Consider the following 13,761-nt stretch of genomic DNA (forward strand, 5'->3'; position numbering starts at 1 on the left):
TGAGGTAAACTCAAATACACGTAAAAATGTCAAGGAGTATTGTTTTAATGTGTAACACTGATGAGAGTAGTGTTAACAGGTCTGTTTCAATGTCCCACTGAAACTTGTTGCAGTGAATTGTCCAACTGAAACTTGTGAGTCACCCAAGTCTTGAAGGCCAAAAAAACCTGTTATTCTGGCATCCATAGGAAGGCCATGGTGTGTTTCTAGTGGGGCACCATGACAGCAGCTGATAGCGAAGGCAATGCACAGCTGTGACGACAAGGGTGGGTGTGGGGCCTAATATCCAGACAAGCTATCAGGAAAGCTCTCATCCTGAGTGACAGGCACTTCTTGTGACTCTGCAGCCCTATAAGGGCAATAAAGTTTAGGGCTCTGGTGTCTCCCTCACAACCCCCCTTCCAGGCTTTTCTTAACACCCCCCCCTTACTGTAGTGAACATATCTTCTGGAAGCTTCTGAATGGGAGCTTCGAGAAACCACCCCTTAAGTATAAAAAGACGCCGTTATGTCACACGGTCTGCATAGAGTCGTAGGACACTGACTTGAACACACCAAGAGAAACTTACTGCCCACAGGAGCAGCGCACACTTGGAACTCTTCAAGAAGAGAAGGCGACCACAGTGATTCTTTTGACAGCTATCATAGAGAGGTGACAGAAGACAAAGTATTTCGAAGGTAAGAGTGGATCACTAAAAATAAAAAATTGGCTCTGCATTTCAGTTTGGCTAAAAACATACCAACTGCAGGAGTTACAGTAACAGTAAAAAGCCTAAAACCATGCTAATATGGCAATAAATAGGTTGCACAAAAGTGATTTAATTAAAAAAAAAGTCAAGCAAGCTTACATTTAAGTACATATAATTCAAATATTTGTTATAAGTAGTAGTAGTGTGGGACAGTAACTTCTTTTTTGTGTGTGACTGTGCCATGCAAGAAGCACACGGCATGGCGGGTCACCCTGACTCTGACTCTAAATGAATGGGAGAAATGGCTGATGAGTAGAAAAGCAATGGTTAGGTAAAATAAGAGCTCAATTACATATTGATGCAAAAATCTTATATAGATGGGGAACTGATATTAAACTACTGGTGAAATTTCAATTTTACAGAAGCCTTAAACAATGTTTCTTTTTGGCACATTTTTCTTGCAAATACACTGACTCATAACAAGGAAATCAAAAGTATGCTAAAGTAAAACACTAATTATTGACAATTTATTTATTTCACATCTTTAAAATTATGTCTTTAAAAAAATGTGCTATATATGACACAAGTTGAAGCTGTGGGGGTTGGGGAAAGCGTCAAAACTCCACCCATTGACCAAATGGTCTGCCTTTGATTGACAGACGGAACATGTGCTGATGTACCAGCAGCCATTGCTACCTTATGCCATATGGCCATGACATGGTGGCCAAAGAGCTTTCAGATAAAAATCAAACAAATATACACAGTACATTAATTCCTATGATATTTTTGAGCCAAATTCAATTATTAAAAAGCCACAGCTACGTAATTAAAAAGTGCTAATTACTATTTAATGCAACTGTAACAGCATGTGCTATTTTTCTGTAGATGCCTGAGAGCGCTGGACATGTTATGGAGGAGGAGGTGGAGACCTTTGCCTTCCAGGCTGAGATTGCTCAGCTGATGTCCCTTATTATCAACACTTTCTACTCAAACAAAGAGATCTTCCTTAGAGAGCTCATCTCCAACTCCTCAGATGTAAGTTTTTGAAAGAAATCAGCCGCTTTTACAGTATAGTGCATATTCCAAATAGCACTGTTCAATAATACTAATATTCTTTTTTTCTACAGGCCTTGGACAAAATCAGATATGAAAGCTTGACAGACCCCAGCAGACTTGAGTCATGCAAGGACCTAAAGATTGAAATCCGGCCTGACCTGCATGCTCGCACTCTCACGCTGATTGACACAGGTATCGGCATGACCAAGGCCGACCTGATCAACAACCTGGGTACAATCGCCAAGTCTGGCACCAAGGCTTTCATGGAGGCTCTGCAGGCTGGAGCTGATATCTCCATGATTGGGCAGTTTGGTGTGGGTTTCTACTCTGCCTACCTGGTGGCTGAGAAGGTGACGGTCATTACCAAGCACAATGATGATGAGCAGTACGTGTGGGAGTCTGCAGCTGGAGGCTCATTCACAGTCAAACCTGACAATGGTAATTTTTAGACTTTTCATTATTTTATTCGTCTAATCAATAATTTTTTTTTTATGTTGAATATAGTTCATCCCATTATGTAGCAATATTCTGACTTCTTGGTTTTATTGCTGCTTGTAGGGGAGCCCATTGGCAGAGGCACTAAAGTCATTCTTCACCTGAAAGAAGATCAGACAGAGTACTGCGAGGAGAAACGTGTCAAGGAAGTTGTGAAGAAGCACTCACAGTTCATTGGCTACCCTATTACACTTTTTGTAAGTTCCCAGACAGACAATTAGTAATAAAACCTATTCAAGTGATCAGATTAACAAGGTAATGACAACCTTTGACTTAAAACTTTTTTATATTCAAGGTGGAGAAGACAAGAGAGAAGGAGGTGGACTATGATGAGGGAGAGAAGGAGGAGGAAGTTGAGAAAGAGGCTGCTGAGAACAAAGACAAGCCTAAGATTGAAGATGTGGGCTCTGATGAGGATGAGGACTCTAAGGATGGCAAGAATAAGCGCAAGAAGAAGGTCAAGGAAAAGTACATTGATGCTCAGGAGCTGAACAAGACCAAGCCTATCTGGACCCGTAACCCTGATGACATCACCAATGAGGAGTACGGAGAGTTTTACAAGAGTCTTACCAATGACTGGGAGGACCACCTGGCTGTCAAGGTTAGCTAAATTAACCCAGGATGAACACAGAAAGAATGTCTATCTGCTTTTTGTTGTTGTTTTTTGCAATTCTTATCACCTCTAATGTCATTATTTCTTGTCTTTGCAGCATTTCTCTGTGGAGGGTCAGCTTGAGTTCCGCGCTTTGCTCTTTGTGCCGAGAAGAGCTGCTTTTGACCTGTTTGAAAACAAGAAAAAGAGAAACAACATCAAGCTGTACGTGCGCAGGGTTTTCATTATGGATAATTGTGAGGAGCTGATTCCAGAATACCTTAGTAAGTATAAAAACATGCATTAAAAGGCATTTACACAGTTTAATTTCAATATCTAAGATATGAAATACCTCCTTATTGAGCTTTGGCTGTATGGCTGATATTCTTACTTTATTATCTTCAGATTTCATCAAGGGTGTGGTGGACTCTGAGGATCTGCCCCTGAACATCTCCAGAGAGATGCTGCAGCAGAGCAAGATTCTCAAGGTCATCCGCAAGAACTTGGTCAAGAAGTGCTTGGAACTCTTCACTGAGCTAGCCGAGGACAAGGACAACTACAAGAAATACTATGAGCAGTTCTCAAAGAACATCAAGGTAGGTAGATCCATCTGAATATGATGTTCAACCCTAACCCTCTTATATGGAGGATTTGAATTTCACTTTAGAGACTAATTTCAGTGTCACCTGTCATTCCATGTTTCAGCTTGGCATCCATGAAGATTCTCAGAACAGAAAGAAGCTGTCTGACCTTCTGCGATACTACACCTCTGTCTCTGGAGATGAGATGGTTTCCCTGAAAGACTATGTTTCACGCATGAAGGACAACCAGAAACATATCTACTACATCACTGGTTAGCTATTTAATTTTCAATATGAAACATTATTGCCCTAAAAAGGTTATTTTAAATCTGGTAAATAGAATACCTATCATTAGAACATATCAATAACAGCTTTTTAACAACTCTCACAGGTGAAACCAAAGACCAGGTGGCCAACTCTGCCTTTGTGGAGCGCCTTCGCAAAGCTGGCCTTGAGGTTATTTACATGATCGAGCCCATTGATGAGTACTGTGTACAGCAGCTGAAGGAGTACGATGGAAAGAACCTGGTTTCTGTGACCAAGGAAGGCCTGGAACTGCCTGAGGATGAGGATGAGAAGAAGAAGCAGGAGGAACTCCAAGCTAAATTTGAAAACCTTTGCAAGATCATGAAGGACATCCTCGATAAGAAGATTGAGAAGGTAACATTTCTCTTCATGGAAACAGCCGAATCTTTATTTACAGTAGCTTACATTGGTATCACAGTGTATGATACCATATATCGTATGATAATAAAATTATTACATTTTGCTGCAGCTAATTAAAAAGCCCCACAAACTTTTCTCATCGACAGGTTACAGTCTCCAACCGCTTGGTTTCCTCCCCCTGCTGTATTGTTACCAGCACCTATGGCTGGACAGCCAATATGGAGAGGATCATGAAATCTCAGGCCTTGAGAGATAACTCCACCATGGGCTACATGACAGCTAAGAAGCATCTTGAGATCAACCCTGCACATCCAATCGTTGAAACCTTGAGGGAGAAGGCAGAAGCTGACAAGAATGATAAGGCTGTGAAGGACCTGGTCATCCTCCTGTTTGAGACTGCACTGCTGTCTTCAGGTTTCACACTGGAAGACCCCCAGACCCATGCCAACCGCATCTACAGAATGATTAAACTGGGTCTTGGTGAGTTGCTGATATCAAAGATTATACAAGAATACTCATTAATTTTGTCTATTTTGTAGTAAAGCTGAGAAGCATTTGTTTCTAATGAATGTACTTTTCAATCCCAGGCATTGATGATGATGACTCTACAGTGGAGGATCTTATTCAGCCTGCTGATGAAGATATGCCTGTTCTAGAAGGAGATGACGATACATCAAGAATGGAGGAAGTTGACTAAAAATATTTAGTAGACGCTTTTTTTCTATTTATTTTTTTGCTATTGCAAATAGACATTTCAATCTTACACAATTCTGTTTTCTGTAACAGTATCAGTAACTGTTGAATAAATTATATTAAAAATGTTTTAGGCTATAGACCACAGTGTGGCATAGCAGTACATTTTATCAGCTGCTTAAACATACTTACAACCAGTAAGAGTAATATAAAGTCATTTGGAATATGACTTATGTCTCTTTTTGTAACTAACTTTTTTTTTTTTATGATACACATTAACATTTTTAATAAAATGTCTTCAGAAATAAGATCAGTACTGTATTCTGGTGGTCTTCATTCATTTTATCAGTTTGTCAAACTTGTACTAACACAAAAAAGTCAAAACATGAAGAATGTGTCATTGGTTCTTTTGGAAAGTTCTTTTTCCATTGAAGTATTCTGGAATTTTCAGTGAGCTCCTCATGGTTCACTCATAGTTTCTACTGCCTCACGACTTCCTCAGCCGGCACCTCGAGCCCGCCTTTAACCCCGCCTTCTTAACCTCATATGGTAAAAGAGGCGGCTACAGATACTAAGATTGACAGCTTGAAGGGCCTGTTAGCGGCCTCCAACGAGCTGTATCGAGGATGATTCCAGATGGTTCTGGAAGCTCAGGATTTCTCGAATGCTCGGAACGGGTACATAAACGGAACAACCCCGACGTCCCTCATCTGTAGTTGTCCACTTGTCTTCGCCTCGGAGACGACCGCTACACATTTGTCATTAGAGTTTTCAATAAACTGAGGACCAAGGTAAGTGAATGGCATATCAGCTGCATGGGAATGCTAACCTTTAGTGGACAGAATCACTAAGCTTGACATTCATGGTATTTGTCATCTAATGTTAGCTTAACTGTTCCAAAGCTGTTAGCACGACATCTATTATTCAGCTAACCTTGGTGTATAAAGTGACACCAATGACAAAGTATTTAAACGTGCTTAGCAGTTAATGTAGTTAATGTCAGATGAAATCTAGTATGTTTAATTCATTATTAAGAGAGTGTAACTATGTGATAACCAGAAATGTCATTCCTTTTTAATGGGGCTGTGACTCTTGCAAAGTTGATTGGCAAGTTGGAGTTATTTACATTACAAACTTTGTCTTATGTTGGCAACACTCTTATCCATATTTCCAGTGAATTATCAGACACTAGAAGACAGCAGGACCATGGACCACATGGTGCATTCCTGGTGCACTTGTCAAGCAGGAATTATGTTAAGCAGGGGTGTTACTAAATGAACCTTAATCAGATTTACGAAGCGCAGAGATTTGCTTCGATTTGAACCCCCACTATTAAGAGAATAAAGCAAAGTGACTAGAGATGAAATGAGGTTAGTACAGACGGTCATTCACAGAATCTCAAACTGTAAGAGGAGGAGCTTTTCATTCCTATGGAAACTGCTAGAGTTCTCCTCGCCTCTTGGTACCTTCTAGAAACTTGCATTACATCAGGGAAACCGGCAGGTGGTGTCATTTTTGCTGATGTACTATTCCAACCACGTGCTTATATTTCATTAAACACTAGAGTTAATAAGACCATTTATTCACGTCTCAGTCTTATCTCATGGATTCAAGGGTGGCCACATGATGTCATTTATTAGCCTCTGTTACTTTCATGGAGACGATCTAGGATTTCAGTTGACCTTAATACAGTTAGATTCTTGGTACCTTTTGAGGTCTCTAAACAGTTACTTTTATATGCATCATGCTATTTTTAGAGATGAACTAAAATGGTAGTAGTTTCATTTCTTAGGAGGGTATGGCCAAGCGAAAATGAACATCAGGGTCAATTTTTTATTTTTATTTTTCTCTAAAACAATATTTTTGATTACTCTGCATGAAAGACATATATCTCTTGTTTTTAAAACTGTTTATTTAATTGGTGCCTGAATTACAACTGGATGTATAAGAAAATATATGAGGATACAGAATAAATGAAGAACAGTAAAGGGTGTAAATGAATGTATATAGCATAAATTCAGAATGTAAATAAATATGTTCAAAATATATGCCTGTGTCTAATCTTATGTTTCATAATAATCAAATAATATAATGATTTTGAATGTTATTTATCATAAAAAAAAAAAAAAAACAGTAGAAAGATGTGTGTTAAATATAGTAATGGATCATATGTCGCCAAAGACTGATAATTTTATCAGTTACTATCTTAATAAAATCTTTGATTATTATTATGGTACATCACACTTAACAAACACCTCACTTTGTTACTTTTTTGGATTCTCACTCCGTTACCATGAATTAAGGTCTTTTAAAATTAAAATAAAAATGAAATCTGTTTCATTCGTTTCATTTCATTGCTTAGAACTGCAATTTGAGCTATTGTGATTGCTGCTAAATTAATTTTTAAAAACAGATATGGAATGATTAGTATTGCTGCACAGTGCTTTCACACTATTACTCACTTGGCCAGACCTATAGATGAATACTAATGGAAGCACAGCATAAGCATTTTACTCTCTTGTCTGAATGTAGCCTAACTTCTACAAAAATCACATTTTGATGGAATAATGGCAGTCAGGTGCAATACAAACAAGGTATGAAAATACTAATACATCACTACAATGTGTTATGATTGTTACATTTGGGTCAACAGCATTGTAATAGTGAAGAAATTGGCATTATGTCATTGTGTATACATATTGAACATTAAAGTATTTTCCTCATAAATTATCTGAAGGTTAGTGGTTCTTGTAGGTGTGTTAGTTAAGGTGCGGAACAACATGGATGCAGTCCTCACACAGATGATGCAAAGATAATGAATCAAATTTAATTCTGCTGTTTCCTTTATTTTGTACAAAGTATTTGTTTCAGTAAAATTCAAAGACTTGCCAAGGCCTGAGTAAATTATATTACAGTATAAAGTTATGTGCCACAAATAGAACAAAATATTTTGTACATGTGTATATTTTTAAAATAATAATAATAATAATAATAATAATAATGATAATAATAAAGGATTGGATTTCTATAGTGCTTTTCAAGGCAACCAAAGTGCTTTACATTATTGAGCCATTATTTATTCACTCTCACATTGTCACTTTTTAAATGTGATTTTCATAAGAAGTGCTTTCCTCTGTGTAGATGCCTGAGTTACACGACCAACCAATGGAGGAGGAGGCTGAGACTTTCGCATTCCAAGCTGAGATTGCTCAGCTGATGTCTCTGATCATCAACACTTTTTATTCCAACAAAGAGATCTTCCTTAGGGAGCTCATCTCCAACTCTTCAGATGTAAGTTTATCATGTTATAACTTGTAAAAAAAAATTAAATAATGGTTAAATAATGAAAAATGATGACGTGACATTAAATGTAAAGGAGTCTAGAAGTTAAGTTTTTTTTTTTTTCCTCCTAGGCCCTGGACAAAATCCGCTATGAGAGTCTCACTGATCCCACTAAGCTGGACACCGGCAAGGATCTTAAAATTGAAGTCATTCCTAACAAAGAGGAGCGCACCCTCACCTTGATTGACACGGGTATTGGCATGACCAAGGCTGACCTGATCAACAACCTGGGTACAATCGCCAAGTCTGGCACCAAGGCTTTCATGGAGGCTCTGCAGGCTGGAGCTGATATCTCCATGATTGGGCAGTTTGGTGTGGGTTTCTACTCTGCCTACCTGGTGGCTGAGAAGGTGACGGTCATTACCAAGCACAATGATGATGAGCAGTATGCCTGGGAATCCTCTGCTGGAGGCTCATTCACAGTCAAAGTTGACAACTGTAAGTAATGTAATGTAAGGACTTTTCACGTTTACTGTGATATGGCAGATTTAGGGTTTTTTTCTCTTTATTTTTCAGAAAGCATTAATATTATTTTAATTAATCCTTGTCATGTACAGCTGAGCCTATGGGTCGTGGCACCAAGGTGATTTTGCACCTAAAAGAAGATCAGACAGAATACCTTGAAGAGCGAAGAATCAAAGAAATTGTGAAGAAGCACTCACAGTTCATTGGCTACCCAATCACACTATTTGTAAGTAATGGCTGAAGTTGATATTTTACTTTTATTTGTTTTGTGGGATTTATGTACATTTTAAAACATTTCAAATGGCACAAATGTGTAAGTAAAGCTGCACTTTGCGTAGTTAACTTTAACTTTTTGGTTCAGTAAAAGTATAATGTACTTGAATCGAGAATACTGCTGGGTTTGTGCTTGTTTTTCATTGATAGCCATTAACTGATTGGCTGCTGTTTAGGTGGAGAAAGAGCGTGACAAAGAAGTAAGTGATGATGAGGCAGAGGAGGAGGAGAAGGAAAAAGAGAAAGATGAAGAAGAGGAAAAGGATGAGGACAAGCCTGAAATTGAGGATGTCGGTTCAGATGATGAGCATGACCATGACAAGTGTTCAGACAAAAAGAAGAAGAAGAAGAAGATCAAGGAAAAGTACATTGATCAGGAAGAGCTCAACAAGACCAAACCTTTGTGGACCCGTAACCCTGATGACATCTCAAATGAGGAATATGGAGAATTTTACAAGAGTCTCACCAATGACTGGGAGGACCACCTGGCTGTTAAGGTTCGAATCTTAGAACTCGTCTGTTAATCTTGTATTATCTGCATTTGGCTTTTTAATGTAAAACGGTATTTTGACACTGACTACTTTTCCTACAGCATTTTTCAGTAGAGGGCCAGCTTGAATTCCGTGCCCTGCTCTTTGTGCCTCGGCGTGCTCCCTTTGATCTTTTTGAGAACAAGAAGAAGAAGAACAATATTAAACTGTATGTGCGCAGGGTGTTCATCATGGACAACTGCGACGAGCTCATTCCTGAGTACCTCAGTGAGTATTAACTGAACTGTGAAATTGCCAATTAAAGATGTGAGATAGAACTTCATGAAGTTCTACAGGTTCATGAAGTAAATTAAAATAGATAACCACTTTTTATGTGTATATAAAATCTAAGGAACAATACAACTTTACAGGGATTTATTTTTGATCAGTTGTCTTCATTTCTCCCACTAGATTTCATCAAGGGTGTGGTGGACTCTGAGGATCTGCCCCTGAACATCTCCAGAGAGATGCTGCAGCAGAGCAAGATTCTGAAGGTCATCCGCAAGAACCTGGTCAAGAAGTGCTTGGAACTCTTCACTGAGCTAGCCGAGGACAAGGACAACTACAAGAAATACTATGAGCAGTTCTCAAAGAACATCAAAGTTAGTGTGTGACCCGCTTTCCTTGCCTTGTTTCACATTAATGCTCTGCACTTACCTTGGTTTGATGTTAAATGTTTTGACAAATCAGGCCAAATATGAACTCACTTCTAGCTGTATGAAGTTAAGGTGCAACGCTTTACATGACCCTTTGGTAATGCAGTTAATGATTACCACGTGTTCCTGTGACCTCTTCAGGCAGTGGCCATCTGTCTGATCCTTTCGCCATATTGTCCCAATGAAAAGCTGCTTTGAGGCTCATTAGGGGCTCCTTACTGCCATCTTCTGTTGTCTGAATGGAATACTCTACTTATCAGTGACTGCAGCTTATTACCAGCTTAACACCACTGATAGTATCAAATGCGTTTCATCTTATTTTGCGCAGTCATGTAGAGAGATGTTGTAAATGTTGCCAGTGTTAAAATAGAAGTAGTTTAACATATAACATCAACTTACACCATGTCTATCAGGTGCAGTTTGTTAATAACTATTATATCTGTCTTTTTTTTTTTAGCTTGGCATCCATGAAGATTCTCAGAACAGGAAGAAGTTGTCTGAACTGCTGCGATACTACACCTCAGCCTCTGGAGATGAGATGGTTTCCCTGAAAGATTATGTCACACGCATGAAGGACACCCAGAAACATATCTACTACATCACTGGTGAGGATGCGTTTCTTCTTTAATTGTCAGTCTTAATGTGTACTGTGCTATAGGACTTCATAGGAATGACAAATTTACTGTGATATTTCAGGTGAGACCAAAGACCAGGTGGCCAACTCAGCCTTTGTGGAGCGCCTTCGCAAAGCCGGCCTAGAGGTTATTTACATGATCGAACCCATTGATGAGTACTGTGTACAGCAGCTGAAGGAGTTTGAGGGCAAGAACCTGGTGTCGGTGACCAAGGAAGGCTTGGAGCTACCTGAAGATGAGGATGAGAAGAAGAAGCAGGAGGAAAAGAAAGCTCAGTTTGAGAACCTTTGCAAGATCATGAAGGACATCTTGGAGAAGAAGGTGGAGAAGGTGAGGAGAATTGACAGGATTTGTTGCCATGCATGAATTGTTTGCTGGTGTGTGTAATTCACTGAGGAGAAAACTGAAGCTGAAGGTGGCATTAACCCTTTATCTCCACAGGTCACTGTGTCCAACCGTCTTGTCTCATCCCCTTGCTGCATCGTCACTAGCACCTATGGCTGGACGGCCAACATGGAGAGGATCATGAAGGCCCAGGCCCTCAGGGATAACTCCACCATGGGCTATATGGCTGCTAAAAAGCACCTTGAGATTAATCCTGATCACCCAATTGTGGAGACACTGAGGCAGAAGGCAGAGGCCGACAAGAACGACAAATCCGTAAAGGATCTGGTCATCCTCCTGTTTGAAACCGCTTTGCTCTCCTCAGGATTCACCCTGGATGACCCCCAGACCCACTCCAATCGCATCTACAGAATGATCAAGCTGGGTCTTGGTGAGTAGTTGTGTTTATTTCAACTTCAGAAAATTGATAAAACAAGGTGTGTTTAATATTATTAGATAGCAGTTGTCATAGTTGTGACTCAACATCTGTTTATTTCTCTTATAGGCATTGATGAAGATGATCTGACTTCAGATGATACCCCATCTGCTCCCACTGAGGACATGCCCCCTCTTGAGGGTGATGATGATGACACATCCAGGATGGAGGAGGTGGATTAGAGTCTTAATTTCCTGATAGCTTTGGGAAGTAGCGTTATGTAAAGTCTCAAGTTTAATGTTGTGAATGAGCCTGGAATGTCCCACAGTCAAGTTCAATTTATTTCCCCTTGAATTGACCACATACCGTTCAAAGTCATTCCTTTAGTGTTTTTGTTTGCCACTTTTTGTATTTTGAGTTGTATCAATAAATTTTGTTTTTATATTTATTGACATTCCAATGTTTATGTTCTTATTTCAACTGTAAATATACCAGAACTGTTATTTGAAATGGTGAGTCTCACAAATAAAAAGTTTACCATGTTAACTGCCTTGTCTTGTGTTTGTATTATACATTAGGTTCAGGTTTTTTATGCCTACACAAATGCTTAGTTTGTGTTTAGCTCTGTTGGATGACTGAATGTAAATTTGACAAAATGTTAACATTGTTATTTAACTATATCATATGAATGTTTTATCTAAGACTAACTTTTCACCCTACTGAATCATGTCTCAGATTTTAGCTTCAGTGACATGCATCTTGAGTATGTGTTAATAGGTGGTAATCTCAGGAAAGTTGAAAATGGGAGAAATTCTTTTATATTTAAGAATTTACTGCATCCATTGCACCTCATTTAAGGTGTCCTAATTAGTATCAAATAAATGGATTGCCAATATTGGTATTTCTAAGGGCTTAACATCCTATGGCTTAAAGATTTAACTATGATTTAAATCTGAAAAAAGCTGAATAATACATGGAAAACCTAGAAAAGTATTTTACAGTAGGTGGCAGTCAAGCTTCACTTGGAACTATCAGTCCATTTTAATAAGATTTTGAGCTCAATTGAAGTACCACTTAAAGTAATGACTCATTTTAAGAGTTATTTGAATGCACTATAGACAAAAAAGAAAACTGTGACTCATAATCAGCTTTCTGAGAGATGACAAATGGGCAGAGGCAATCTGCATAGTTGCACAAACTAGTTTAATACTGAGGTGGAAAATATGACATGGATTTACAAAAAATCATTAATGTATATTTTATATTCCTCCATTTTTTTCATTATTTTTTTTTTTACTACATAAATGTTTTATTTTAAACAGCTGAAAATGCAGCCTGCCGACAGCTGTCAGTATGAGGCAGTGCTGTCTCATCATGTGTGAAAATAGCTGTGACCAGCAGGTAGCTCCCCATCCTCATCAATGCTCAGAGTTTCAATGTGAGACGCCGGAGTCAGCTGACACACAGCAGCCAATCACACGCCGAGGACAGGCTGAACCGCCTAGCAGTGTGGTCCCCGAGAGTTGTCAAGGTTTAGGTTGTGGAGTATTCAAGAGGGGAGCAAGGGCGGCTACGCTTGTACAATGCCGAATAAAACGAAAAAAGATAAGGTGAGTCTAAGATTTGCCGTGAGATAAGATGGAGAGAGGTAAAGGTAGCACGGTATGCATTGCAGTGTATTTAATGATAAACCGGCCCCACAACAAGACATTTAGCTAGTAGCGCAGTGTCCCATGCATCACATTAACGTTAGCCAACCAGCAATCATCACCAGCTAGCCGCTGTCCTGCCAGTCCTTGGTACGATTTGCTTTCCATTAATTAAAAGAAAACCGTTATTCAGAGGTGAGGTTATAATGTTTGCTTGTTTGCAGTTTCTGGTACATTACGAGTGCGATAGTAGCAATTCACTTAAGAACTTTTGCATTTAAGTTGAGCTAAAAAAAAAAAAAAAAAAAAAAAGAAAAAAAAAAAAAAAATCCGGGCTCGTGAGATTGCTACTGTTAGTGAAGTAACCTAGCTAAGTGGTAGCTAGCTGCAGACTTGCCAGTGTGGACTAAGAAGTAGGGTTCACAGGCTGGCTATATTTGGCAACTAGTGACCGCTTACTGTTGTGGTAAACCTACTTATCCACAAATGTCACGTTCACTCAAGTGCTTAAACTTTTCGTTTCAGGAGTCGCCCAAGTCTGGTAAAGCGGGCAAGAGTGGAGGACAGGAGAATTTAGAGCATGAGGTAGGCTAACTCAGGACATCTTCTATGACACTGACTGGAAGACTGGGTCAATTTACCACAAGTTCAAATGCGACGGATATTACATTGTTTGTCTG

The 13,761-nt window shown here is 39.1% G+C and overlaps 3 protein-coding genes across 5 annotated transcripts in view; all 3 read left to right on the forward strand.

Annotated features, from left to right (window-relative positions):
• Positions 1-547: 547 nt before the first annotated feature.
• hsp90aa1.1 (heat shock protein 90, alpha (cytosolic), class A member 1, tandem duplicate 1) lies at positions 548-4,993 on the forward strand. Its single transcript, XM_030128320.1, has 11 exons — positions 548-677; positions 1,574-1,723; positions 1,816-2,182; positions 2,303-2,436; positions 2,535-2,840; positions 2,950-3,115; positions 3,237-3,427; positions 3,537-3,684; positions 3,804-4,072; positions 4,225-4,558; positions 4,666-4,993. Exons 2-11 carry the CDS (start codon positions 1,574-1,576, stop codon positions 4,773-4,775), a joined length of 2,175 nt encoding a protein of 724 aa, XP_029984180.1. The 5' UTR covers positions 548-677; the 3' UTR covers positions 4,776-4,993.
• Positions 4,994-5,404: 411 nt separating this feature from the next.
• On the forward strand, positions 5,405-11,978 carry hsp90aa1.2 (heat shock protein 90, alpha (cytosolic), class A member 1, tandem duplicate 2). 2 transcript variants are annotated; one of them, XM_030128319.1, is made up of 11 exons: positions 5,405-5,562; positions 7,913-8,062; positions 8,185-8,551; positions 8,671-8,804; positions 9,028-9,348; positions 9,444-9,609; positions 9,793-9,983; positions 10,495-10,647; positions 10,739-11,002; positions 11,114-11,447; positions 11,562-11,978. In XM_030128319.1, exons 2-11 carry the CDS (start codon positions 7,913-7,915, stop codon positions 11,672-11,674), a joined length of 2,193 nt encoding a protein of 730 aa, XP_029984179.1. In that variant the 5' UTR covers positions 5,405-5,562; the 3' UTR covers positions 11,675-11,978. The 2 variants fall into 2 exon arrangements, with proteins under 2 accessions (XP_029984179.1, XP_029984178.1); XM_030128318.1 differs by having other exon boundaries at positions 10,495-10,642; positions 10,734-11,002.
• Positions 11,979-12,917: 939 nt separating this feature from the next.
• Positions 12,918-13,761, forward strand: part of ppp2r5cb (protein phosphatase 2, regulatory subunit B', gamma b) — a 31,289-nt gene continuing 30,445 nt past the window's right edge. Inside the window, exons 1-2 of one of the 2 annotated variants that reach the window (XM_030128325.1) lie at positions 12,918-13,042; positions 13,607-13,666. In XM_030128325.1, coding sequence (XP_029984185.1) covers positions 13,016-13,042; positions 13,607-13,666 — 87 coding nt within the window. In that variant the 5' untranslated portion in view covers positions 12,918-13,015. The remainder of the gene's footprint in view (positions 13,043-13,606; positions 13,667-13,761) is intronic. The other variant, XM_030128324.1, reaches the window with a different exon arrangement.

Source organism: Sphaeramia orbicularis, chromosome 24 (assembly GCF_902148855.1).
Source record: "Sphaeramia orbicularis chromosome 24, fSphaOr1.1, whole genome shotgun sequence".
Taxonomy (NCBI): domain Eukaryota; kingdom Metazoa; phylum Chordata; class Actinopteri; order Kurtiformes; family Apogonidae; genus Sphaeramia; species Sphaeramia orbicularis.

Bases quoted from the DNA above. Each gene is read 5' to 3' on its own strand.
- hsp90aa1.2 (XM_030128319.1), top strand. From the start codon at position 7,913: ATGCCTGAGTTACACGACCAACCAATGGAGGAGGAGGCTGAGACTTTC. The intron at 9,984-10,494 runs GTTAGTGTGTGA...TTTTTTTTTTAG, and splicing joins AGTTCTCAAAGAACATCAAA to CTTGGCATCCATGAAGATTC. The intron at 11,003-11,113 runs GTGAGGAGAATT...TTATCTCCACAG, and splicing joins TGGAGAAGAAGGTGGAGAAG to GTCACTGTGTCCAACCGTCT.
- hsp90aa1.1 (XM_030128320.1), top strand. From the start codon at position 1,574: ATGCCTGAGAGCGCTGGACATGTTATGGAGGAGGAGGTGGAGACCTTT. The intron at 2,437-2,534 runs GTAAGTTCCCAG...TTTATATTCAAG, and splicing joins GCTACCCTATTACACTTTTT to GTGGAGAAGACAAGAGAGAA. The intron at 2,841-2,949 runs GTTAGCTAAATT...TTGTCTTTGCAG, and splicing joins AGGACCACCTGGCTGTCAAG to CATTTCTCTGTGGAGGGTCA.